Source organism: Camelus ferus, chromosome 16, assembly GCF_009834535.1.
Source record: "Camelus ferus isolate YT-003-E chromosome 16, BCGSAC_Cfer_1.0, whole genome shotgun sequence".
NCBI classification, from domain to species: domain Eukaryota; kingdom Metazoa; phylum Chordata; class Mammalia; order Artiodactyla; family Camelidae; genus Camelus; species Camelus ferus.
This window is the reverse complement of record NC_045711.1, coordinates 21,563,123-21,590,408: the sequence shown is the minus strand read 5'-3', so window position 1 is coordinate 21,590,408 and position 27,286 is coordinate 21,563,123. Positions and strand designations below refer to the sequence as shown.

At 50.9% G+C, this 27,286-nt stretch overlaps 1 protein-coding gene across 1 annotated transcript in view; it reads left to right on the top strand.

The window, feature by feature from the left end:
* RNF213 (ring finger protein 213) overlaps positions 1-27,286 on the top strand; it is a 101,073-nt gene that overhangs the window by 20,557 nt on the left and 53,230 nt on the right. The window contains 17 exon segments of the mRNA XM_014550960.2: positions 174-671; positions 949-1,071; positions 1,621-1,796; positions 2,333-2,491; positions 2,827-3,029; positions 7,357-7,640; positions 8,283-8,539; positions 9,663-9,860; positions 12,745-12,967; positions 13,407-13,462; positions 14,574-14,727; positions 17,073-17,240; positions 20,145-20,234; positions 20,708-20,830; positions 22,784-22,964; positions 24,789-24,962; positions 25,343-25,489. Coding sequence (XP_014406446.2) covers positions 174-671; positions 949-1,071; positions 1,621-1,796; positions 2,333-2,491; positions 2,827-3,029; positions 7,357-7,640; positions 8,283-8,539; positions 9,663-9,860; positions 12,745-12,967; positions 13,407-13,462; positions 14,574-14,727; positions 17,073-17,240; positions 20,145-20,234; positions 20,708-20,830; positions 22,784-22,964; positions 24,789-24,962; positions 25,343-25,489 — 3,214 coding nt within the window.

Here is a 27,286-nt window from a genome sequence, read left to right as displayed (position 1 = left end):
TTAGTGTCTCAATTCCATTCTTTCCAAGTAAGGAAATGGCAGATTTAGCAGATGTCAGGTGGTTTGGTGGAGCTAAGCGTGACAGAAATTGAAAGGCAGTTGGAGGAGAACATTGGTGAGAGCAGAGTAAATCTGAGAAGTAAAGTAAAATTAGTGTCTCTTTTTCTGTTTAGAGCAAAAGGAAGAAAAGGAAGAAAAAGAATCAAAACGGTCCCGCAGCTGCAGAGCTGGACTCCTTGTCCCTGGCCTCCTTGGGCCCCAACAACCTGAATTCACTTGCAAGCCCTGGGTTCCAGGACACAGCCCCACCCCAAAGCCCAGCTCAGCGGGGTGGTCCCACTCGCCAGCCGAGCCAGCCCCCAGGTGTGGGCGTGACGCCACCGGAGGCTGGTGACCACCCTCTGCAGGGCCAGAGCTCAGGAGGGACAGAAGCAGCCACGGGCACCAAGTCTCCAAGCAGCCCGGCATCCCAGGACACAACTCCGGGAGGAGCCCTACCGGAAGGGAGGGGCCACCACTCCCCCAACCCCTCCAAGGGCAAAGGCCTCCCCACTTCTTCCAGCGAAGGCCGTCCTCAGGAGAAAGATGCTGCCCAGAAACCCCCACTGCCAGAGCCAAAGGGGGGCCGCTCCAAGCCCGGGGAGGGGCCTCGGACCTCCGCATCCTCCGGGGTGAGTCATCAGAGGAGTGAGGCCTGGGGTTGGTCCGCCCTGCCCTCGGTGCCTTGCTGTGCTGTGCGGTTCTGACAGCGCCTCCCTGTCTGGCAGGGCCTCCACTGGGACTTGCTCCCGGGGAGGGGGCTGTGCAAGGGGCTGCCCCTCCACCTTGCCCTGCTGACCTCTGCCACTGGGCAGGGTGCAGGTACCGACCCTTCCACTGCCAAGTCACAGTTTCCCTGTCCATTTTGTCATCTCTGCCCTGAAGTTGTGGGGTCTTTATTTCTTCCAGGCAAGTGATACTGCAGCCAAGCCAGCTGGTCCTGGGAAAGGGGCTGGGAAGGAAGTTAAAAGTAAGACTGAGAAAACAGAACAGCCGCCCACAAGCGCCCCTGCTTCCCGAGGCCACCGCCAGGTAAAGTGTCTCATTCCTGCCTGGTCTGCTCTCTCTGGGGAGCTATCCTTGTTCCCGCCATCTATCCCACAGTCTACTCCTTTTGGCCCCGGTCCTTCCACAGCTCAATTTAATCATTTGGTGAACATGTGTCAGGTGCCAAGGGTGTGGCCAGGAACAAGGCCACCTCCTGCCTTCTAGAGCTCACATTCCAGAGGAAGAAAGACAGAAGTGCCGAGGGGAGAAGGGCAAGGGGCGGGGGTGCTGGAACTGGGTGCCAGGCTAGCTCATGGGTATCTGGGCACATGCAAAGGCCCTGAGGTAGAGTGTGGAGGGCCTGTTCAGGGAGCAGCCAGGAAGCTGGTTCTCCCACGAGGAAGTGAGGGAACTAGGGGCCTTGATGATGCTGGGGAGAGGGCCCTCGGCGGCTGTGGTGAGTGGACCTGAAGGCATTTGAAGGTTCTGAGCAGGGAAGGGGCGTGTCCACTCCAGTCACTGTGAGAAGTGACCATTGCTGGGGGCAGATGTGGAGGCTGGTCGTAAAGGTCGGGGTTGGGTTCCTTGTTCCAGGAAGCCAAAACCAAGGACCAGACTGCTGTTCCAGAAGGGAAAGCAGGTGAAACTTGCCAGAAAGCCAAGCCGCAGGACCCAAAGAAGTCAGAGGGGAATGGCAGGAGCGATGCAGCTGCAGTGAAAGGGAAGGAGCAAAGGAACCAGAGCGCGGACGCCCAAGGAGCTGAGGAGAGGTGGGTGCGAGCCGGCCCCGCCCCGCCCCGCCCCAGGGGAGGGTCCCAGGCTGCCCTTTTGTTGACTCATTTCCAGGAGAGGAGAACACTTGGGAGGGAGGCAGGGGCGGGGCATCTGTCCCAACTCCTCGCTTGGTTTAAAAACTCCAGCACACAGTCCCTGGGGTCCTGGAGGCAGCACGGGCCTTAGAGAAGTCAGGAGAGAATCTGTCGTGTCCCAGAGTGCGAACCCACCCCCTCCCGCCACTGCCCCCCGCTCCTCGGAGCTGGACGGAGGTCGGCCCCACTGTGCCCACCCTCCTCCTCCACTGAGAAGGACAGCCTGGGGACCCGCAGGGCAGGCAGTCTGTCTGAAGTGTGGACGCTCCCGCACTTTGCTGGGGTGTGTGTTAACGCCCTGCCGAGAAACGGGTCGCGTGTGCCTGCGTGTGTGCACGTGGGTTTTGTGCACTCGAGTGCGTCCACGCGTGTGTGCGCGCGCTCGGAGGGGTAGACAGATCTAGATCTCATCAGTGTTCTCTGTGACGTGCCTCCAGCCCGCTGAGCTCCGCCGAAGGAATCACGGTGTGCTTCCATGCAATCGTTTCTGAACATTTCGAATTCGACCCCAGCAAACACAAAATATTTGTCAGGGGCGGAGAAGAACTCGGGAAGCCCAAATGGAGTCATAATGTTTGTGAGATGTACTACACCAAGTGAGTATGCCGAGTGCCCCTTTAAGAAATGTGCGGAATGTCCCGTCTTCGGAATACATTTGAGACCGTGACCCAGATCGGGTCGATCGCAGTCTTAGAATTTTTGGAGGGCGAATGGTCCGAACAACTGTTTCCCATATGTAAGTCACTTCTAGTGACACCTCACCCGGGCCCGACTCCTGCTGCCTTCGAGGGAAGCGGTGCCCGTTCTGGAAGCGTCGTCTTGCTCAGCAGCAGTCTGTGGCTCTGGGTCTGCATGCCATGCTGTTTGGGAAGAAGTCAAGTTTCTGAGAGAGGGCTTCCGGATAACCAGCTGGCGTCCTGTGTATTCGCAGGGACTTAGGTAAAAACAGGTGCCTTGTGGAAGGCAGCACCGTCATTTCCAGGCAGCACGTGGGCACGCCCATCCCGTACAAGTACGTCGTCTCACGAGGCAAGGGCACAGTGGATTATGAGTTCATCTACAAACCTCAGCAGAAGGAGGGCGAGCACGTGAACCGCTGCCTGAAAGTCAAGCCTTCCCTTCTGGGCTCGGGAGGTAAGTGAGGTCTGGGCTCCTGATCGGGGCTCAGAAGGGCTGGCCTCTAGTGCTGGGCTGCCCCTCTGGGGAGCAAAGGCTTTCCTTGGTCCGCGTGGGTCCTCTGCTCAGCACTGGCCCTGTCCCAGCCCCCGGCTCTGTGTTTCATAAACCTGAGTTTGGAAGCGTGTTTCGGATCAGTTTAGCTGAACCGCTCACTTACAAGAGGAAACAAGGAAAAGGATTTTTAATAAGGGACAGGAGAGAAGATGTCACTGCTGGGTAGGAAGGGGGCTGGGGCAGAGAAGGGCCGCAGTGAGCAGGGGCGAGGGAGAGGGACCCGGGGCTGCCAGGACCACGCTCACCCCGCATTTCCAAACGGCGACAGTGGATGAGAGAGCCATCCAGCAGAAGCTGGCAGGGGCCCCGTCCTCTGCTGTCTGCCACCACTGTCACCCTTCTGTATTCTTTTTACGTTATTCTCTGTTTCTCTTTCTCTTGTCTGTATCTAATTTTTTTTCTTCGCTCTGTGCGGTATCAATACTGCATGTAGTGTGTGTGTGGTGTAGTGTGTGTGGTGTGTGTGGTGTAGTGTGTGTGTATGGTGTGTGTGTGCTGTGTGTGTATGTTATGTGTGTCTGGTGTGTGTGTGTCCGGGATGTGTGTCTGGGGTGTATATGTGGGGTGTGTGTGTGGTGTGTGTGTCCAGGGGGTATGTGTGGTGTGGAATGTGTGTCCAGTGTGTGTGTATGGTGTGTGTGTGTCTGGGATGTATATGTAGGGGGTGTGTGTGTGTGTGTGATGTGGTGTTTGTGTCTGGGGTGTGTGTCTGGGGTGTATATATGGGTGTGTGTGTTTATGGTGTGTGTGTGTCCAGGGTGTGTGTGTGGTGTGGTATGTGTGTCCGGTGTGTGTGTATGGTGTGTGTGTCTAGGGTGTATATGTAGGGGATGTGTGTGTGTGTGTGTGTGCACTGTGTTTTATACACAGAGTCTGTTTGAATTCTACTTTTAGGAACTTGCTCAGATCTTCTTTGTGGCCTAATTCCTGGCCCAACATAAATATTCCATGTGTGCTCAGAAAGAATGGATAATCAATTTGGGGGACTCAAAAGTTTTACGTATGCCTACTACGTAAAGCCTATTTAATATTAAAAACCTTGTTTAAAAAGACTGACTTGTCAGCTTCTGAGAGAGATGTTCTTGTCTGTCACCAAGATCAGGTGCTTTATTTTGTTCACTGATTTATTTGGGGGGAGAGGGCATAAAATGATAATTTTATTACACTCATGGATTCGGTGGGTCAGGAGTTTGGATGGAGTTTAGCTTTTATATATGGTAGTGTGTTTCTGTTAATCCCAAACTCCTAATTTACCCCTCCCACCCTCTCCCTTTCCCCTTCGGTAACCGTAAGTTTGTTTTCCACATATGAGTCTGTTTCTGCTTTGTAAATAAATTCATTTGTATTTTTTTTTGATTCCACACATAAGTGATATTATATGATATTTATTTTTCTCTGACTTACTTCACTTGGCATGCTCATCTCCAGGTCCATCCATGTTGCTAAAAATGGCATTTCATTCTTTTTTATGGCTGAATAGTATACCATTGTATAAATTTACTACATCTTTGTCCAGTCAGCTGTGGATGGACACTTAGGTGCTTCCATGTCTTGGCTGTTGTAAATAGTGCTGCTGTGAACACTGGGGTGGAGGTATCTTTTTGAATTAGAGTTTTCTCCAGATACATGCCCAGGAGTGGGATTGCTGGGTCACATAGCAGCTCTGTTTTCAGTTTCTTAAGGAAACTCCAAACTGTTCTCCAGAGTGGCTGCACCACTTTGCACTCCCACCAGGAGCGTAGGAGGCTCCCTTTTCTCCACATTCTCTGCAGCGTTTGTTATTTGCTGGCTTTTTGATGCTGGCCATTCTGGCTGGTGCCAGGTGACAGACACCTCACTGTGGTTTTGATTTGCGTTTCTCTGATGATTAGCGATGCTGAACATCTTTTAATGTGCCTGTTGGCCACCTTCTTTAAAGAAAGGTCTGTTTAGGTCTTCTCTCCATTTTTTTGTTGGGTTGTTTGTTTTTATGATACTGAGTTGTATGAGCTGTTTGTCATTAAACAGATTTTTAAGTTGGAGAGTAACTCAGAATTGCCAAGCAGCTTTATTCTCATGTGCTTCCTTAATCATGATACTGTTCCAAGTGGTGTTTTTCAATAATTATATTTTGCAAGCTTTTTTTTAAAAATGGATGTTAGAGCTTTTTCCCTTCTTCTTTCAAAGGCCCACGGGCACTCTAACTTGTTACTTCTCAGTGTGGGCTGCTTTCTTGTTCAGGTGTCCTGTTGGTAGGTTGACATTAGAACTCCTTGGGAAACGGTACCCGGGTCAGGTGTTTTAAATGGGAAGGAGGTGAGTCATAGCAACCAATGGACAGGCTGGTGGGAAAGCTGGGGTGGTGGTGGCTTTCCGCGTGTCTGGAGGTCACTGATTAAGCCCAGGTTGGGAAGTGTCCCAGCCCCTGGCATCATCAATGCAGGTGATTTGGGAGGAGTGTCTGGAAGGCACTGGAATTTTGTTGATTGAGAGGTTCTATGCTTTGCTCCCTTTGGTGTGGTGGTGGTTTATCTATGTTAAATTAGTATAGATTTCATTAATCCCAATAAACAGAGAGAGTGAGGGAGATGTCTTCCCTCCTCTCTTCCTCTTTCTAAACCTCCTGTGAGCACTCTTGTTGGCAGAAACACTGGCACGAGGGTGGGTGGGCAAAGAAGGTTCCACTCCAGCCCTGTGATACGGGGAGACCCGGACAGCGGAAGTGCGTGCTGGTGGCAGAAACAGCCACAGTTAGGGCTCTGTCCCTTCGAATGCTGTCCGTCCTGTGCTGTGTTCTGCCTGAAACGGATTCTGGTGTGTCCGTGTCCCTTGCCCACCCTCCTGGCCTCGTTGCTTGTGGCTTTTGTCCACCTCTGCTGTCTCCTCTCAGATTCACCCCTTGCAGTGACTAACGTCTCTGTTCTGCTGGACTTTTGTTGGCTTGTTTCTTTTCTTTTTTTCCCCATTCAGTCTGATCTTCTTTAATCAAGGAATTCAGCCCACTGGCATTTATTGTGACTGTCGATGGAAAACTCACTTTTGACAAATTGTGTCTTTTCTGTCCACCTTGTTGCCTTGTTCATTTTTGTACTTTTTCTGACTTGGATTAGCTTTCTCTTTACTGTAGGGGATAGGAACGTAAACATTTCGTTTCTACTCTTCCAGTAGATTCCCCGAGACCAAGACCATTAACATCCCTCCCTGCCCCAGTGTCCTGGGGTAGTGGGTGTCCCCTGCCTCCCCCTCCCCCTCCACGGCACTGGCCCATCCCAGGCCGGCAGCCCTCACTCACCTTCTGTCTGGAAGGGCATTTTCACAAGGCCAAGAGAGACCCTCTGTGTCCCCCAAGTGTGAGGAACATAGCAGGAAAGGCTTCCATGGGAGGTTGAGGCCTGAGAGATTGGAGTGATCCTGGGCAGGGCAGGCAAGTATGGGGCGGAGATGGGCAGGGAGCACTCCAGCAAGACAACAGGATGAGTGACAAGGAGCCGGTGAGGGGCTGGGCAGAGGCTCCGCCTTTCTGACTTTCCCGTTGTTCTGTGTCCACATTCTCTCTGGTGACTTGCTGACCTCTCTGCCTTCTAATTATTTGATGATTGACTTTCCTGGGTTTTCTAGGTCTACACTCGTATCATTTCAGCTGGAAAGAAGGGCAGCCTTGGCTCTAGCCCTTGACCCGTGTTGAGGGCTGTCTCATCTGCCGTGTGACCCGCACTGTCCTTCATGGAGTGGGCGCCACGGTTCAAGGGTAGAGGAGATGAGCACTTGCACCAAGTAACTTACCAAAATGCTGCACAATTGCTACTGAGTGACGTGGTTTCAGGATGAAACTTTTGACCCGTGTGTGGTCATTTTCTAAGGAACTCACGCACCAAGTGTGCTGAGCCATTTAGTTCGACAAAGACACCTTCCAGGTGTTTTCAGGGTGGCTGAATCATGTGGCCTCGGGCCTCACTCGAATCACAGTAGGGTGCCTAGGATACCTGCCCTAAACCCAGTCGTGCTTCCCCCGCAGGGACCCTGTGTTGCAGGGACCCTGTGTTGCATGCCTGTGGAAGTGCCTGGGTGCCTGGATGGAGTGCGTGCTGGCTGCCTTCTTTCTGTTTACCACATTCTGTGGTTTTCCTGTCTTCCCTTCCGTGGGTCCTTCATGCTGTTTCTTCTGGTCAAGGCCAACTTTCCAGGGTGGGCTGTCCAGGCCCAGTGGGTTTTGGTGCCCCTGAGTGTGATGTTGCCCTTTTATTCTTAGACTGGCATCAGTATGATGATATAATCTGTATGAATTCCCCTGGGATGTGGCAAAGGATGAAGGATCGTTTAACAGACGGTACGAGGAAAGACTTGGTGAAAGGGAAGCAGACCGCGGCTGCAGTCATGCTGGACGGCATTTTCAGCATCCTCGAGACCTGGAACACCATGAATTTAAAGAGCTTTTTCACCCAGTTCCAGCAGTTCTATTCTGTCATCCGCGTGCCCATGATCTATGAGGGGGAAGAACAGCAGTGGAGCGCCCTGCAGTACAAAGAGGAGGAGGTACCGGGCTCGGGTGTCAGCGACAGCTCCCTTCTCTCCCCCTGGGCGGTCAGCGCCACCCCGCTCCCCTGGCCAGATGACCCCTAGATTCAGTGGATCTGGTGAACGAGGTCAGGTGGACCTTTCAGTCCCTTTCCTCCTAGCACCACCTCTTGGGAATTGTTCATCCTCCCCATTTTCTTCCTCCTCCCACCTCCTCGCCTGGCCCCACCCCCACGCTGATCCCGCCCCCTCATCTGTCCTGGGGCAGAATGGAGAGAAGGGTGGCCCCTCCTTCACGGCATCTTCACCTGCTCTGTGCCCTGGCTTAGGCATTTTTGAGACATACCTGGAGCCACATGTGAGATGACTGGTGAACCCTTTTAAGCCATAAGCCTCAAGGCCCCCACCTGAGAGCCCCTCCACCACGCCAAGGCCTCTGGACACACCACTAGTGGCACCTCCCAAAGGCCCGGGGAGGGGCAAGCTCGGGGCTTAGTGGGGAGGCAGGTGGTGTGACCCCTCCACAGAGTTTTCCTTGCCCCTCGGGCCCTGGCCCCCTGCCCAGCTGAAGGGGAACTAAGGGCAGGGATGGGCAGCTCTTGTCCTCTCTGGTGGATTCAACGCCATGGCTCTCGTGCCTTCTTTTTCTCCTGGGATCAGGTGAAGAGGCACCTGTGGGAGTGTCTGAAAAGGAAAATGGCACCACTTCTGGAACGGAGTAGGGAAGCCCTGCCTGAAGCCTGCCCAGTGAAGAGTAAATTGAGAATGGGCCTGATCGCCCTTTTCTCAGCGGAAAAAATTGAGTTACACTTATCGGCAAGTGACCTGCACTCACTCTGTCTCCTCCTTTGCTCCAACGCCAGTTCCCCAGACGACCTTCGCAACGACCTGATCCACATCCTTGAAACATCTCAGAGGTAGTGTGTGTGTGTGTGTGTGTATGTTTGTGTGTAGAGATTTTCTAGCTGCATCTCATGGTTTTCATCTGATTACAAAAATCAGTGCTTGTCATAGAATGGATGAAAACATACAGGGAATAAAAAACCCCCCGTGACGTTGCTGCTCACTGTTTAAACATTTACCCCGTGAGCCTCTTTTCTAGCCTCTGTGTGCTCTGTCTTCACTTTATTACCTACTCTCTTGATGCCTGCTTTGAAGAAGCTTTATTCTGTATCATGACTCAGCCCTGCGGACGTGCACTTGGGGAGTCGTGGTGAGACATGGGAGCCCCGTGGGTGCCCTCCCCGCGGCCTCTGCTGCCGCCGTTCCCCGTCCCGGAGCTGGGGCCCCGCTCGAGGAGTGGAGGCCGCGGCTTGGCCTGAAGGCATTTACGTTTCGTTGGGTGGAGGGCACCACCTCAGAACCCTCTGATGATCGAAGGGTTTTCTGTGCAGCTGTTTGAATTGGACTGGAGGATAATATTGGGTGGCCTTCCTTGAGCAGCAGGCCTTATAGGGCACCTGCCTCGTGGTTTTGCAAATTTCGAACACCCAGCTAAACCCTGTTCCTTTTGAAAGAGAGACGAAATGCTGGCTGAGGTACTAAGTTGGTACCAGTGTTTCCAGGCCTGGAAAAGCACGCCTGTTTTGTGATTGTGGGGGACACGCCAGGTGTTGGTTGCAAGCTCCCCGCTTACATGATACTTAGATTTACTGGTGCCAGGCAGCCTGGGCGCAAGCCCCAGTGGTGATCACGGGCCTCTGGACCTCTGTCCCCTCCCTGTCGGGGGGGATGGGAAGATGCCATCGGGAGCTTGCTGTGGGGCTTCTCGCGGGCCTGCTTGGGGCCTGAGGATTTGTGGGGATGCCGAGGGGGCCCTTGTCTCCCCTGAGCCCAGGTTTCTCCTTGACTGGTCACTCTGTGCTCTAACACCCAGAGTTCTCTTCCGTTCTGGGCAAGGAGCTGGCTTTTCCCTGGTGGGCCTCAGACCCCCAGGGTGAGCCTGACACTGGCCGCCCTGGCTCACGGCGGGGTCCCTGTCCCCCTTCCTAGCTGGCGAGTTTCCCCTGGCTCACGGTGGGATCTCTGTCCCCTTCCTAGCTGGCGAGTGTTCTTGGTAAACTTGTGTCAATTGTGTGTGGACGAGAAAGAGGATCTTTGGGTGTGCATCCTACCTGTGCTGCACCACTGCATGCAGCTGTCCCCGCCAGCCAGGGACGCCGGCTTGCAGCCCGAGGACGCCTGGGCAGCCCTTGAAGGCATCTCCTACTCTGAGTATCGAGAAGAAAGTTCGAGTCGGTAAGTTGTAGAGCTGCCCTTACTATGTAAATCTCGGAATCATGAAACTGCTTCCAAGGTCTCCAGTGGGCTCTTAGGACCCCTGGTTCCTGCTTCTAGTGATGGAAACGATGTACTTCTTTACAAAGTTTTAAACATGCAAGAAATAATGTGCAAAAATGCAACCCCAGGGGTAATCATTGCCGTCAGTGCTTTGGCAGGTGTATTTCCAGGGTTTTCTCCAAATGTGGGTATGTGGGTGCTTTATATGCTGAAAAAAACACCACAGAAGATAGATTATTTATATTCATTTATGTTTCTTACAGTTTTATGGTGCTATAATTGACATGCAGCCCTGTGTAAGTTTAAGGTGTACAGAGTCATGATTTGACTTACATACATCATGAAATGATGACCGTCATAAGTTCAGTGAACTTCCTTCATTTCATGTAGATACAAAATGAAAGGAAAAGGAGAAATTTTTTCCCCTTGTGATGAGAATTCTTAGCATCTACTCTGGACAACTTTCACGTGTAACACCCAGCAGTGTTAATTATATTTACCACGTGGTACATCACATCCCCAGTACTCACTTATCTTACAGCTGGAAGTTCGTGTCTTTTGACTGCCTTCATCCAGTTCCCCCCACACACAGTCCCCACCTCTATGATAGGCTGTTTGTCCTGTTTTGCAACCTCCCTTTTCACTTCACAGTATTTTGTGCAGGTTTTTTGCCAGTGGATTTGCACCTACTATTATAATGATACCTACTATTATAGTGTTTTGCTTAGCTAGTTCTCTGTTCCTGGACACTTGGATTGCTTCCGCAGTTTGGCTTTGTAAGCATGCTTTGAGGCACTCCATTGTAATTTTCTCTGTCCAATTATTTCCTCAAGGTAAATTCCTGAAAGCAGAATTGCACAGGTCAGAGGCTTTGCATATGGGAGGGACACATCTGAGGCAGTGAAGTTCCATCTTGGGGCAAGCAAAGCTTTCTTAGAGAAGACACAGAAAGCACAATTCACACAAGAAAAATAAATACAAATCAAATACCAAAATACTAATACCAATGCTCATTTCCAAGCACAGATAACATCTCCCATTTACTTGTCTTTTGTCTGATTAATCCAAGTCTCCCCTGGCTCCACTCCCCCAGACCAGTAAGATCCAGCCTGTAGGTTTGTACGGGTTGAAACAGTGAGCTAAATTCACTTACTGATTTTTCACCGCCATTGGAACCTTTTGAAATTAAAACCAAATTAAGATTATTTATATAATTCTATGTATTTTAAAGCCCCTTCAGGGGGCATTAATCTAGAAGAGCAACTATCTAGGAGAAATTTAACTGGAGAATGACAAGCATTGTCATTGGTCCCAAAGATCGTGTCTTTTAGGCAAAAGTTGCCTTTAAGTATGTAGTGAACCTTTATCCATGTGTTTCTCGTAGCCTCTGTCACTTTGTGGCACTCTGTTTATTTTCCAACGGTCGTCTTTTTGGGTCTCTAGGACAGTGTTACAGAACAGCTCACTGGCCTGGGTTCGCGTAGACTGGTTGACCCAGGGCGCTTGCTTATTCACGCATCAAATGCTTAGTTCGTGGATTGATGTACCCACAATGGAAAACAGGTTGAAAAAAGAACTGCCTTGTGATCCAGCAATCCCACTTGTAGGTCTGTATCCCAGGGAAATGGAATCAGGGTCTCAGAGAGACACCTGCATCCCCACGTTCATTGCAGCACTATTCACAACAGCCAAGACACGGAAAAAACCCAAGTGTCCATCAACAGGCGACTGGGTAAAGATGTGTGTGGGGTGTGTGTGTGTGTGTGTGTGTGTGTGTATGAGGTATCCATGAACATATATGATGGAATATTATTCAGCCACAAAAGGGGGGATCTTGTCATTTGCAACAACGTGGATGGACCTTGAGGACATTAGAGATAAGTCAGGTACATAAAGACGAGTACTAGATGATGTCACTTCCGTGTGAAATCTGAAAAAGTCAAACCCAGAAGCAGAGAGAAGAATGGTGACCCCCAGGGGCCTAGGGGGTGGAGAAAGGGGGGATGTTGGTCAAACAGAACGAACTCCAGTTAGAAGACAAGAAAGAAAGAAGACGATGAGGTGAAGCTCTGGGGAGCCGATGTGCAGCACGGCGACTGCAGTTAGCGGTACCGTGTTGTTTCCTTGAAGGTTGCTAAGAGAGTAGGTCTTAAACGTTCTCACCACGGAAGAGAAATGGCACTTACCTGACACAGTGGGTGCAGGATTCAGCTGGTGCTGTGGTGCTGATCATTTCGTAATACATAAATGCATCAAGTCAACACATTGCACACCTCAGACTTACACAGTGTCATGCCAATTGTATCTCAGTGCAACTGCCAAAGTGCATAATTCTTGGTGAGTTCTTTTATTATTGTGGTAAAATATACATAATGTACAATTTACCATTTTGATCGTTTTAAGTGCACGGTTTGGTGGCATTAAGTATATTCACATTTTTGTGCGCCCCTCACCCCCATTCATCTCTAGAACTTTTCATCTTATAAAACTGAAACTGTCCCCATTAAACAACAATTACCAACTCCCCCCACCAACCAGCGCCTGGTACCCCCTACTCTACCGTCTGTGTCCATGGCTCTGACTCTTCGGGACCTCACTGAAGTGCAACCACACAGCACTTGTCCTTTGTGACTGGCTGGTCTCACTGTACCGTGTCCTCAGAGCTCACCCGTGCTGGTGAATTCCCAATAGGCTGTTATTCTCAGTTGATTGACTACTTAGCGTTTCAATTATTTTTGAAATCTGAACTCTGGATCCCGTCTCCCATCATTTTTCTTACCTTTGACCACTTTACCGACCTCACGGCTGCCCTTTATTCCTGTTCCTGTTTTCCTTTATACAGGAAACAGTTGCTCCAACTTATGGAAGAGAACAAACATTTGCTCAATGTGGATGAGTATCTGTTCCGGTCCTGGTTCAGTTTGCTCCCTCTGAGCAGCTTGGTTCATTACATGAATGGTCTCATTGACTTTTCAAGTCGCTTTCCTCCTCGTGTCCTGGACTGCCTTCTAGGGACCTACTACCGGTTTCAAGGACTTCGGGAAATCTACAACAGAAACTCAGAGGTGCGTTGCCTGGAATCGGCGCTTAGTCCTTGCTTAGCAAAAGCAGAGCAAAAACTAAACAGAGCTTGATTCTCCTTTTCTGAAAACCTGACAGAGGGAAGCACTTGGAGACAAGAGAACCAGGAGGGGTCACGATGTCTTAGGGAAAAGGGTTGATTGACTTGAATTTACTCTGTTTCAGTAAATAGAACTCAGCGAAACAGTAGCTTTGGGGTGTGTGTGATTGTGGGAGGCAGGGTTAGAAGTGACCCCAGGTGCTGGCACCCTTCCTCCTTCCTACCTGTCTTTCCCCATTTTTGGGGGTGGAGAAAATGGTATAATTTTAAATCTTGAGTTTTATTTGTGAAAGTTGTAAGACTAGTGCTTAAGCACCTTAAAACATGTTTACAGAAAGAAAACAGTTCATTGCTGCCCTTTGTCTCTTTTCTTCCCCCCCTAGAATATTGAGAGTATTTTACGCGTGCTGTCTCACCTCCTGGACAGTTATCAAGACAAGTAAGTAGACGAGTAAAACGTAGTCTTCCTCGTGCAGGTGGGGATCTCCTTCTGATCCGCTGTGTCCCGCGTTTGCTCTCACAAATACACATAAACCATAAGTCAATATATATCCCACTTTTCCCCAAGTTATTAATGTAATCCTCCTACTTTTAAAAAAGGGAAAGTCATAGAAATCTGATGCTGAGATTTCCGGTTTATTTCCATCTGGTCTTTCTTCCTGTGCGTTTTTGGTCATTTATTTTTAAGTGATTACCATTATATTTCATACCCCTGCTTGTCTCCTGCATTTCATTAACGTTTAGTCTTCAGGGGGTTTTTTGCAAGTTCGGGAGGTTGAAAATAAAAATCAAAGGTAGCTTTCTGTAATTACCTGAAATCCTTCGCTCCCGCAAATTCGTGTGGCCCCTGAGCCCCGGAAGGGGCAGCGTACAGAACGCAGAGCGATAGAGACAAACACGTGGGCGAGAGGTGTTTTCTGAGCTTCTCGAGCACTTTCAGGGGCGCCTCCCCCGAATTCTGAGGGTGGTCAGGGTGGAGGCGGGGGTACCACATCTCCTTCAGCGCCCAGCACCAGGGGCCCCGCCCGGTCCTGTGTACTACAGGATCACCGAGCAGTGCCTTTCTCGTGCCGCCGTCCGGGCCCCGCCCCGGTCAGGCCCCCGACCCTCCGCTCTGGTCGTGCGTCCGCCGTGAGCGGGTCCACACGGGCCGGGAGAGACTGCGCGCTCAGGCCGCGTGCCTCTAGTGCTCCTTCCCTTCCTCCCTCCCCGTGGCTTTCTAATTTTTTTTCATATTTATATCTCATTTGAACTTCATAATGTTGCATCTCTAGCTTTTTTTTCCCCAAATAAGGGAATGCGCTTGGGAACAGTTTAATTGGCTTTCGTTAAAATAGTTCAGACCACGGAGGCAAACCAGAAGGACTTTATTTCGTCTTTATCTCAATCCCAGGTTCGGGTGGATGGCAATGCTGCTGATGTTCCCCTCTGTGGGGTCAGTGCCCGCCTTCCTGGTGGGCATTTTAAAGGCAGGGAGCTTGTGGACGATGGGTGCTGTTTTCCGCTCCTCCTAAATGACTCCAATGATTTCTCTTAACTTTTTGGGGCAGGATTCTTGAGGAGCCCTTGACACAGGCCTACTTGACTGTGTGCCTGAAACTTCATGAAACTACCTGCGGCGTTACAGAAAGCCACACGTTTCATGAAATGCCTGCCTTATCTGCTGAGATTGTTTGCAGGATCATTAAACTTAAACCTCTCGTGGTAAGTGGAACGCATATGCACGCGGCACCCAGGATTGGTATGGGGTCTCAGCATCCTCAGCTCAGAAAGGAGACAGACTACTTCTAGGACTGCAGGAATGACAGAGTGGCAGATTCCGTCCTCGGATATTGCTCGGTGCCTGCTTGATGTCAGGTTTTGTTCCCTGCGTCCAGGCTGTTTCAGTGAACCAGAGTCTGCGTGCCTGCCCCTCCAGGGCTTACGCTGGGGGGAAGGAGGGAGGGAGGAGGCAGTGTAGGACTCAGAGCACAGCGTGTCAGCTGACTGGGTTAACCTAGGACCCCACAGGTGGCAAAGACTCCCCCCACCCTCCACACCTCCCAGAGGTGACACTCCCCTGGGCTGCACCACCGCTGGCCAGTTTTCCCCGTCTTTGAACTCTCCTTCATGCCCAGCTTTCCTCTCCTGACATTATGCCCCTGAGATCCATCCGTGACATCGTGTGCGTCAACACCGCATTCTTTTCCATGCTGTGTGGTCGTCACCCACCTGAGTTCGAGTTTCCATGTGAAGGTGATCGAAGGTTTCGTGTTTAGACCATTCACCCGCTCACCATTTCACAAGTCCGAACTGTGACTTCGTGATACAAAGTAATCAGGTGTTCGTTTTAACTTTATTCCTTTTAGTTTTTTCTTCTTTAAAATATCAAGGATACATTTTTAAATAAACACTATTAGTGAGATGATTGCTTTTTCCTGAATGGATATTATTTAAACCATCGTAGGGAGGTGCCAACTTCCACCTAAACTGTGTTTAGGAAGTTGGGCAGCCATTTAGGGTCTATGTTCCTACACAAATCACTATCTTGAGTGTCGGCTGGGGTCTCCCAGCACCCCTGGACCCCAGCGCACCCATCTCCCCGCTGCCCAGAGCTCCCCGAACCTTCCAGGGCAGAGCCCCCGCCCCCAGGCTAGGTACCACACTCCCGTGTGCCTCGAAAACGCCCTGTGCTTTCACATCTTGGCACTTTCCATGGTTACCAGTCGTGCTGGCCTGTCTGTCCGCCGTGGACTCTGGGCTCCCACCTGGCAGCCAGCACTTCTGGCACCTGCCTGGTCACTGCATCTCCAGCCCTGGGCCGGGCACCTCTGGCGGGAGGCAGTGACCCGTTAGATCTGGTTTTGTGGGGGTCGTGACACTTAACGCAGTTTGTGGGGCTCAGTTGAAGCAAAAGAAAACACACACATGCCAAACTGGGAGGAGGCTCCATCTGAGTCGGGGCGATCCTGGGCAGCACCCACTCCCCGATGAGGGTGCTTCTGGAGAGGGAGGGAGGGCGGGAGGCACCCTGGAGCCCTGGACCCCGGGGAAGGGGCTTTTCAGGGAGAAGGAATGGAGGGAGAACGTCCGGGTGTTAACAAGCCCAGACTCACTCTGCTCGCCACACGACAGGCCAGGGAATCGGGAGACGAGGCGTTGGGGCCAGGGATAGCGACTTTATTTGGAGAGCCGGCAGACCGAGGAGATGGCAGACTCATGTCCTGGAGAACCACCTTCCTCAAGTCAGAATTCAGGCTCCTTTTACACCAAAAAGGGGAGGGGTGTGGTTGTTTGCTGTAATCTTCCTTGGTGTCAGAATGCCTTTGTTCTGGCAGCTGTCCGGGCAGGGCAGGTCGTGGTGTCCCTGTGAACTGCCAACAAGACAAACGTTATTTTCTATTCTGCAGCTTTTTATCTCTGTCTGAATGGGAAAGTGTTAGACCCTTAAAGGTCAGAGCCTTGAGGTTGGGGCCTCCTGTATATTTCAGGCTCTAGGCAACATTCTTTGACAAAAAGGTGCGGAACTGGCATGACTGAGCCCAGGAAACAGCACAGGGTTAGAGCCAAAGGAACAGACCTCACGTGGAGTCAGATGAGTTCTTTCCTACAAAGGAAAGGAGACGCCCATGGGGGCATGTGGCTTTGCCTCCTGGCCCGCCGGCCGGCTGTGTCACCAGGGGCGGGCTTTGCGCTAGCTCAGTTTCTCGGAGCTGCTGGCCGCTCTGCGCCCCTGCTGTGTCCTCCTCACCCCATCTGGAGGGGGCCACGGCTCCTCCTCGGTGGAGGGGCTGCCCGGGGGCGAGGCTGGCTTGCCTCTGCTGTCGTTGCCGGGGTCGTTTGATGGGGGTGTTCCTGCAGAAGATCTCCCTGCCATGCTGCCCACCCAGAGTGAACCTGAAGCACTCTGGGACATGAAAGGGTGATGACAGCACAGGGGCCAGGCCGGAGGCCCAGCAGTTGCATGCAGCTTCTGCGCTGCCAAGTGGGGCGGGAAGGGGCTGCACAGTCCTCCTGGTCCACAGTGCGGGCACAGTGAGACCCTCTGCCTCTCTCTCTCGTGGTGACAGGATTTAGCAGGAGGGCAGGGAGATGAAACTGGAAAGAAGCATTCAGTAAAAACAGTCTTCCAGAAGACCCTCATGGCCACCAGGTCTTGGCTTGGGCGCTGTTTTGTTAGGAGAATGTTCCGAAGTTGGCACTCCTCCGACCCCTTCACATACGCCGAGGAGATTAAGGTAAGCCCTGACAAGCGGGGGGGCCGTGGCGGGTCTCGTCTGGACAGTGACTGGCCACTCCCCTAACGGGATCGAGGGCTCGGGCACCTGGCGGGTGGGCCGTGATTCCCACGCTGATGGCAGACTTTGTCGAGACTCAGCGGCGGGCGGGGAGGGGCGTTCAGGTCCCGTCCAGTGCTGAGGTTGTGAGTCAGGTTTATGACATAAAAGTAGAGGAACAGGATGAAAACGAGCTGCTTGAAAGGGGGACGGGGCAGAACGGCATCTGCATGTGAGGAAGCGAGAAGTCAGCCCCCGAAACGTGGGAGGTAGGGAGGGCTTCCAGAAGCAGAGGCGTGAAATGGAGTCGTGTGCCAAGGAGGAGGGAGACGGAAGGCCCGGGAGATGCCCCGGGTTTGGAACGTGGGGGTGGGTGGAACCCCAGACAGCCGTGGAGGGGACCCGTTTTGCTCCCACCCCCGCCTTTTCTTCGGTGCCTGTTTTCTTCTTGTGATGGAGAGGTTGTGAAGGTTACAGCCCTCGAGCCTCCAGGGTGTTGGGGACCCCACGAAACCCACTTGAAATGATCTTTACCCTGGGCGTGAGAGTTGCGAGGGTCCTGGTCACCAGAATGGCGACGCCTGCTTGGAGGACTGGGTTTGGTCCCGCCGAGTTACCAACACACCCTGTTTCTGTAAAGCTTGTTCCCTGAGAAACTAGAGAGGTGATGGCTCCTGAGAAGAGTGCGCATCGGGGACGTGTGTGACACGCGGTTCTCGTAGGTTCTAGACTCGTCACAGACCCCTCTGTGCTCCCTCCCTCTTGCACCCACCTGGGCGGCAGTACCTAGGGCTCACAGTGACTTTGCAGACTTCCCTCCGCCCCCTAACCAGGCCCAGGCCTCTATGTCTGTGCCGTTTTCCATCAAGATAGAACCTTTCTGCCCACGTAGCTCCGTCACAGGCTAGGCCAGGATGTGCGCACAAAAAAGGAAGACGGGAAGTTGCAAATTTCAACTTCTGACTTTTATTAATTTTTTTAAGTCTTTTTTTCTTGTAGGGGGAGGAGGTAATTAAGTTTACTTATTTTTTTTTTTAACGGAGATACTGGGGCTTGAACCCAGGACCTCGCGCATGCTAAGCACACGCTCTACCACTGAGCTACACCCTCCCCCAGCCCCCAAAGATCTTTCTTTATGTAAGAATGCCAACCAATAAATGTAGAAGAAACAGTGGCAACAGAAAGCCATCAAACACCATATTTTTACAAAAGATAATTACAATTTCCAAAGCAAAAAAAAAATTAGTGGGAAGCATGGCTTTATTTTATGCTTTTGCAAGTCTCTAATGTTGAGCCCAGTCGAAGATGACTGGGTTCTCACATCTGCTTCTGCAGCCAATCTCTTGCGATATGTTGCTTTGGTTAAAATAGATGAAGGAATTCCAGCCTCACCCAGATGTATAGATGCAAAAGGGAAGTAACATTTAAATAACCTTTTCATGAATTTTCTTCTTTGATATTCCACTAAAACTCAAAAAGTGGTCATTTCTCAAAGGCTGACTGTCATGTGGAATCAGTAACCACACCGATCACTTTTTGTGCTGTTCTAGTCCAATGTATTGCTTTATCTTTAAAAACGAGTGAACAGCATGGGAGGAGGGTACAGCTCGTGGTTCAATCCCCAGCACCTCCTCTAAGGATAAATAAATAAGTAAACCTAACTGCCTCCCCCCACCAGAACCACAACCAAAAAACCCAAATAAACAAAACCACATAAGGAAACCGTCGCTCTGCCACACAGCAGTGATGACGACCAGGTGAGATTCATCCACAAACGCTGAGATCAGTCGGTGAAAAGTGTCCGGGGACAGAGCATCTGCAGATGACATTTTGATACAAGAGATGGCACTTTCACAACGGAGGGACCCGGGGAGGCGGGCTCAGCCTCCGGGAGACCTGGCCCTCTGCCCGATAGCCTCCTGTGGGAGACTCTGAGGGACAGCGGCGCCCCCGGGAGAGCAGGTGGCCAGGGAAGGTGATGGTGCTCCCCCTTCATGACCTACAAGAAGCACCTTTTCAGTGCGGCTCAACCTCGTAACGTTCCCGTCCCTCCACATGTAATCTGAATCTCATCCTGGGAGAATTACGAGTCAGATCAGATCAAGAGATAGTCTACAGAAGAGCCAGCCTCAACTTTCCCAAGTTGCCAACATCCTAAAAGAAAGGAAGACAGGGAATAAAAGAAAAGACTAGAAAACCCTTCCAGAAAAGAGATACGATGACTCAGTGTGGCGTGTCCCCCTCGGCTGGATCCAGGACCCAGTCAGGACACTAGTGAACAACGGAAGAAATGTGGACGGGGGCCTCCTGGAAAGAGAGTCACGGCCACGTGGAGTGGCCTGAGCGGGGCGCCCGCTCCCCACGTGCAGCAGAAGGGCCCTGGTGTGGGGATGCCTGCCCAGGACGCGGGGCCGGGGGGCGTGACAGTGAAGCTTCCTTCCAGCGGTTCAGCCGAGAAAATGCCTGTTCCTAGCGTGCCTCGGGGGAGCACGGAACAGAAAGATAAAGTGGCCACGTTGAACGTTGACACTGGGGAGCCTCACTGAAGGTGTGCGGGCCTGACTGCAGCTTTCTGCTAAGGCTGACCTTTTTCTGCATAAGACGATGGAGGGAAATCCTTCCAGAGTAAAAACCAGTCACACAGCAGAAGGGACCACAGTGGGTACCTGGTCTGGTCAGGGCCTTTCGTCTTAAAAGGCTAAGGCGGGTGGCCCAGATTCACTATGACGCAGCTGAGCATGGACAGAGACAGGTTAGAACCCAGGTGTCCTCGAAGGCCTCAGCTCTCTGTCTTTCCTTCTTCATAGAATTCCACTGTGGCGTCCACATGTCTGCGCGGCCGTCACTTACGTGTGGGTTTTGCAGGTCTGGAGGCGGCTGGTGGAAATCCCCTTCCCCAAGGAGCACGGCTGGAAGGAATCCTTGCTGGGGGACTTGGAAGGGAGGCTCAAGCAGGTACCAAACGTAGGGGGACATTCTTTTCAGAAGTTGATAAAAAACAAGACCGTTAGGAAAAACCAACACCGGGAGGAGTGCATTTGAATGCACTGGCCGTGGGGTTCATGTGACCCTGCACTTCTGATCTGTGCCATTTGACCCTAGATGGTGTAAACATGATACGAGACTGTTAGGGGTAACTATTAAATGCACCTTTTTAGGAAAAGAGAAGCAAGGAGAAAGTCTTTAAAAACAAAATTTACCTGATTTTGCAAGCACATGCTGGATGCTTTTTCTGCAAACTGGGAACACTAGCCTTGTTGGTCTGGTGGTTGGGGGCAGGGAGGACAAGCTTAGCGTGGCCCGGGGGAGGTCACAGCCGTGAGATGATACAATAGTAGGGAAGTGAAAATTCGCAGGGTGTTTCCATTCCGTCGGCGCTGAGAGTGCACCCCCCAAACTCCTCACCCCCTCATCTTCCCATCTTGCAGGAGAAGCCCCTCTCCCAGATCCTCGCCTTCTGCAGCAGCAAATGGGATGCCGCAGGCGGCGAAGACAGTGTGTCGAAATGCTTTGAGAAGTGCGTCATCGAAGCCGTGAGCTTAGTCTGCCAGGTGAATGCCCTCTCCCACTTGGGAACCACGTTTGGGTTCCCGCCGCCTTCTGACAGCATCGGCCAAAGGCTATTAAGCGCCCGCTGGTCCTGAGACCCTGTGCCAACGCAGAGCATCAGCTCTGGGCATCCCCTTCCCCATCCTGAAATCCGGTGCCCTCTACCCACTCCTTGAGACGCCACTCAGCTTCCTGCTGCCGCGTGGCTGTTACAGTCCCTAAGTCACGGCGGCTCACAGGCGGCCTCCCCCGCGCAGGCTGCTCCCAACTGCCCCGTAATGGCTGCTTTGTTTTATTGCTTGCTAATAGCACTTGCTTAGAGCACGAGCTTAGCATGCGGTAAAAGACCCCAAAGGTCGGCAAGACATTTATGGTAGGAAAGTGTATGAAGCTAAAAGGATCCTGTCCGTTCATTTCGGGTTGTCTCCGTGCAGGAGGCAGGACTGCGCCTGGCCCTGCCTCCCAGGAACAAGCTCGCGCTGCGTGCGTGCGCTCTGTAGGGTTTTCTGTGTGTGAGGGCGTGTCTTACAGGAATAGAGGTGGGTTACCTTTCACTCCTTCCTTTCCGGTCTGAATGCCTTTTTTATTTTTGTTCTAAATTATTATTTATTTTATTTATTTTTGGGGCGGAGGTAATTAGGTTTATTATTTATTTATTTTCAGTGGAGGCACTGGGGACTGAACCCAGGACCTTGTGTGTGCTAAGCACGTGCTCTACTGGTGAGCTGTACCCTCCCTCCAAGTGCCCTTTATGGCGTGTTCTTGCCCAACCGTCCTGGCTAGACCCTCCAGCGCGGTGCTGAATGGACGTGGGGGCAGCGGACACCCTTGCCTATTCCTGGCCCTAGGGGGAGAGCTTTCAGTCCTTCGCCCAGACGGTGGTGTCGGCTGTGAGTTTTCCGTAGATGCCCTCTGTGGGGTTGAGGGAGTTCCTTCCATTCCTGGTTTGTTGAGTGTTTTACCATGAAACAGTGTTACATTTTGTCAAGCACTTGTTCTGCATCCATGGAGGTGATCAGGTGACTTTTCCTACTGGCATGATGTGTGACGTTAACTGGGCTTTTATGTTGAAGCAGCCGCCCTCCCTGGGGTGAACCCCGCTTGGCCACGCCACATGATCCTTTTCATATGTTGCTGGATAAGGCTTTCTTTTATCCTTTGAAAAATCAGGAAGCATCTACTGTAAACTAACCCTAACTCTATTTTTTTTTTTTTTTTACTAATTTCTGAAACTTTATAAAAACTTTGAACCTAAAGAAGGGAAACATTTTGTTTCCTGGTGGAGAATCAGAAAGAGAATTAAAATGTGTTGTTTGTAGGCAGCTTTAAAAGAATTGCAGTGAGGAACACAGAGGATACCAGCAGTGATGGTTCACTTGCTTTTGGTGTTTTTCATAATGTTTAAGTCCCAAGAAAGATGTGGAAGCTGGCAGTGAGGCAGAAGGAAGGAGGGGGGGACCTGTGTGTTGCTGTGTGTGTGTGTGTGTGTGTGTGTGTTGCTGTGTGTGTGTGTGCGCGCGCCCGCGCTCGTCACTGAGGGAGACAGCACGAAGGAAAACAGAAATACTGTGAGAAACATTAAGCATTTTACGCTCTTGGTGGTTTTGTTTTGTTTTGTTTTGTTTTTTGAAGCTTTGTAAAACTAGTTGCGAAAGATTTCTGAACTGCTATTGGGTGAGCAGTTTGCTTCTGTTACTCAGAAAAGAACCAACAATAAACAGCAAGTTTACACTGCAGCACAGGGAGCCACATTCAGTATCTTGCAGTAACTTACAGGGAAGGAGAATGTGAGAGCAGATGTCTGTGTGCGCCTGTGTGACTGAAGCATGTGCTGTGCACCAGAAACTGACACAACACTGTCAACTGACTGTACTTCAATAAAAATATATTTTAAAAAAATGAACCAACAACAAAAAAAACCCTACATTTCCCTCTCTCCCTTCCTTTCCTTGTAGTCTCAGACCAGTATCCTTGAGAAGATTGCTTACGACGACTGGCGGAAATGTGGCACCCTCGTGTCTGCCGTGATCACTAAGTCCTGGCCCAGAAACGGAGGGGAGCTTGTAGACAACTTGGATGAAATTTTGACTCACCTCCTCACAGGGCCAGACATCAAGCATCTCTTCAAACTGTACGGTATGTTCACGGCGTGCACCTCCTGACCCGAGGGTGGGGGGCGGGGTCCTGGACCTGAGCGTCGGCCAGGATGGGCCGATGTTTCACCAAAGGAGCAGCTTGGATGGAGGGACCCGAGGGGGTTCAGCGTAGCTTGCACTGTCCATGAGAACGTACACCAGAAACCACCATTTATCGCCTGTCTGCCTCCCACCGGGGCTGTGCTGCCGTGCCAGCCCTGAAGCCGTCCTCAGAGTCCTCAGATGGGGCAGCTGAGGTGGGGAACGCAACGTGACTTACCCAAGGGCTTGACGGTGCTAAGAACTGAAATCCAAACCCGAGCGTGTCTGGCTCTAGAGCCCTTTCTTTCTTGTTGTTCTGAGATCCATGTGAATGTCTGATTCAACACTGGTAATTGTAACAAAGACTGATGACTGCCAGATTCTTCTGAACCTGGCCCCCACGGCCCAAGCCTTTGTGATCAGAGCAGGGGGATGTTTATCACCCTAGAAACGTATGTTCAAGTGGATACATGAGTCGTCAGGTTCAGATCTAGTGGAAAAGCACCACATTTGGATCTAAAAATCCCAAGTCAGATACTCTGGGTCTCAGGTTCATCAAATTTCTCGGATAGCCTTAAAACAAGCAAAGTCCCTTTCGTGCCATGGCTGTGAGGATAAAGTGAGAACATCGATGTGGGAGCCTGTGTGATGACTCCAAACGACCCACTTGAGGAGGTTACATTTGTGTCTTTTAAGTTGAGATACCGTATGTTTTAGGGCAGGTTTAGGTGGTTAGAAACATTGAGTGGAAAGTATAGACAGTTCCCATGTTCACGCCTCCCACGCTTGGTTCCTTCTGTTGTTTTCACCTTGGGGTTCACTCTTCGTGGGTTTTGATGAACGTTTCATGACGTGCACTCACTATTACAGTGTCACACAGAGCGGTTCCACTGCCCCAAGAATCCCCGTGCCCCTCCTGCCTGTCTGCCCCCATCCTGCAGCTGTGCCTTTCCTGGGAAGTCATGTGGTTGGAATCGTTCTGCCTGGAGCCTTTTCGGATTGACTCCTTTTACTTAGGTGCCTCCCCATTGCTCACTCCTTTTCATCGCTGAGTAATACTCCACCATGCGGATGGAGCTCGGCTTGTCTCTGCATTCACCTGCTGAGGGACATCTTGGATGATTCCAAGATTTTACAATTATGAATAAAGTTGCTCTGTTTGCTTTTACTGGCATGACCCAACTGTATGACCCGACTATTACTGGGACAGTAACCTTCTGGTGGTTAAACTAAGTATGTTCGAAAATTCTGCCTTCTTAATTGATCCTAAATTCACATTCAAAATTTTGCAAGATAGCCAAGGTGTGTAGAGCGTAGCCACCACACTGGTGTTCCTTGTCTCCATGTGCCGTGAAGCTGTCTCCTTGAGACCAGGTGGGTAACTTGTGCTCGGATTCAGTGCACCCCTGGTGCAGTTTACTCTTCTGTTCTGAGGGTTCTCAAGATGGATTTTAAAGGTGGTTATGTCTAGTTTAAGAAAGATACTTAGTATACTGAACCTGGCGCAGGTTTTAAAATGAGAAATGTTCTCCGGGCTGATTTTGGCCATTTGAGGAGTCATCTTCATGAAGAAGGAGGTCCTTTGGGAGATGAATCTGGATAAAACACAAATCTCCGGGCAAAGCAGAATCGAGGGACGTGAAAAGCATGTGTGGAAACATGGAATGACTTTGCTTTACTATGTGGAAGTTGGGACAGAACAGTGGGGAAGTTACTGGGAATCCAGCAATGTGGCAAGGCAGTGGGGTGCCCACTGTTTTCACTCTGTTCTTAACCTGATCAGGAACCAATGAGAAAATAATAGCAAATATGACAGAGGAAGCCAAGAAGTTGATGTCCACCGCTGACTCTGTGTTCACAAAAGTTACCAGCGACCTCATCAATGGAACGATTTTAGTCGGACAACTGGAGCTGATCATAAAACACATAAATCGGTTCCTCGACATCTGGCAATTAAGTAAGTATCAGGTCGAGATGTGGACTCCAGGCTGCCGAGGGCTTAGGAGACAGAAGCGTCTGTGTGTGTGTGTGTGTAGATGGGTGATTTTTATCGTCTTCATGACGAGGACTCTTCTTGCCTGGAGGTTGATGGGATGGTTTCTGACCCTCAGGAAGTAACGGGCGAGTGGTGAGCTGCAGACAGCATCAGAGCACTCGCTCTGTTTCCACCCCATGCTGCCAACACATGGATGTCCTGGAGTGGCGGGCCCCGCTCCTCCCCGTCCGCGCAGCCCGGCTCGTGGTCCTACCTGCAGGAGGTGGGAGACGCCACGGAACAGCTGCTTGTTAGTTCTGTTGGGTTCCTTTTCTTTTTCTTCTTCTTTTTATTTTTTTCAGACAGTAAATGTCTTTCGGACCAGAAGAAAAACACTATGAAGGAGGTGCTAGGTCTGAGGGAAAAGGAGCTGCTGGCTCTAAAGAGAGAGGAAAGCCATGTCAACTGCCTCCTGAAGCTGTGTGCGCGGGTGAAAGATCTGATAAGAGGTGATCTTCCCAAGCTTTAAGATAAACAGAACTGAGGGCCCCCGGCTGTGATAGCGGTGCATTGCAGCAGCGGCTTTTCCGCAGCTGCGGAGGGGAGGCTTTTTTATTTTAACAAAGTTAATACATGTCATCTCTCTTTTTTTGGGGGGGGTAATTATCCCCATGCCTTTAAATAGCACGCTTAAACACCTTGATTTTCCAGGTTTAAGCATTGCCCGTTGTGGGAAGTGGGGAGTTAGACCTTATCTTTCCAGACTCTGCCTGACATGCATACCTTCCCAATCTGCCTTTCCTCCCGGTTACATCAGTTACGTCGTACTTTTAATTAGATCAGCCCTCAGGGTTTCAGTGGTCATGGCTGTGCCGAGGCACCGCCCACAGCCCCGCCACGACGCAGGCCTGGTTCTCTTCCATTTCCTGTGCAGACTGTCGTTTCTCTAGAATTGAAATTCTTGTCTCATCCTATGCTTTGTTTTCAATGTTCTTATTTTCCATTCAGTCCCATACTCTTTACCCACCGAATTTCCTTGCGAGGCCATCAGTCTGCTCTGTCAGAAGGAACCTCCCTGAGCTGGAGGGGTATTGTCTGGGGGTGCCCTGTGCCCCCCTCCTTGGTTGATCTGTTTCCTGGGTGCCCTGGCTTCCCATCCTCGCTCCTGCACTTTAGTGAAACACACCCTCTGTTCCCTCCTGAGAAAGGGGCACCACTGTTGTTCGGTGTAGATTACAGACCAGAAACCCCTTCCTCGAGGGTCTGGGTTCCTGGCTCCGCTGTCCCTGCAGGGTCTCTTCTGAGACGTCAGGTGTAACTCCAGTTACTAACCCTGTGTGGATGACACACTTTCCCTCTCTGGAAGCTCTTAAGATCTTGTCCCCCTTATTCTGAAGTCTCGCGATGATTGGCCCTGGACTGGGTCTGTTTCTCATTGCTGTGTTGGGCGTAACTAGGTGGGTCTTTCTAACCTGGACGCCCAAGTCCTCGAGTCTGGGGGAACTTCTTGTTTCCGGCAAGTGATGACTGCTTCTCTCTTGCTAGAATTCCCTGCTGGACGTGGGACCTCCTGGAACGGTTGTTTACTGTCCACACATTTTCTCTCCTATTTTCCATCTCTTTGTGTGTGTGTGTGTGTGTTTTAATTGAAGTGCAGTCAGTTACGATGTGTCAATTTCTGGTGTGCGCAGCAGTGTCCCAGTCATGCATACATGTATATATTCATTTTTAAGTTCTTTTTCATTAAAGTTTGTTACAAGATATTGAATATAGTTCCCTGTGCTATTCAGGAGATATTTTAAAAATCTATTTTTATATATAGTGGCTAACATTTGCACATCTCAAACTCCCAAATTTATCCCCTCCCACCCTCTCTTTGTGTTTTGTTCTGCTTTCTGAGCAGTTTCCTTAATTTGACCTTCCAACCTTTCCGTTCAGTTTTTAATTTCTGTTCTTACTTGGGTTTAACCTACAGGAGCTCCTTCTTTCCGTCTGAATGGTCCTTTTTCTCTGCCCTCCTGTTTCTGTTCCTGGTTGCAGCGTCGTCTTCCTGAGACCACTGATACTTCTGATTTAGAGGTTCCCTTTTTCTCCCAGTTTCCTAGTTCCCCTGAGGCACTTTTCTCTGTCGGTGTGTTTTAGTGTCTATTTTTCATGTTAAAGACTCCCCATCAGCCTGGAAATTCTTGTTTATCTGTTTGTATTAAGAGGTGGGCCTGACGCCCTGACGGAGGTAGCTGAGGGCGGGTGGCCAGCCTTTGACACGGCCTGTGCCTGCAGCGCTTCTCTCCTGGACGGGCCAGCTC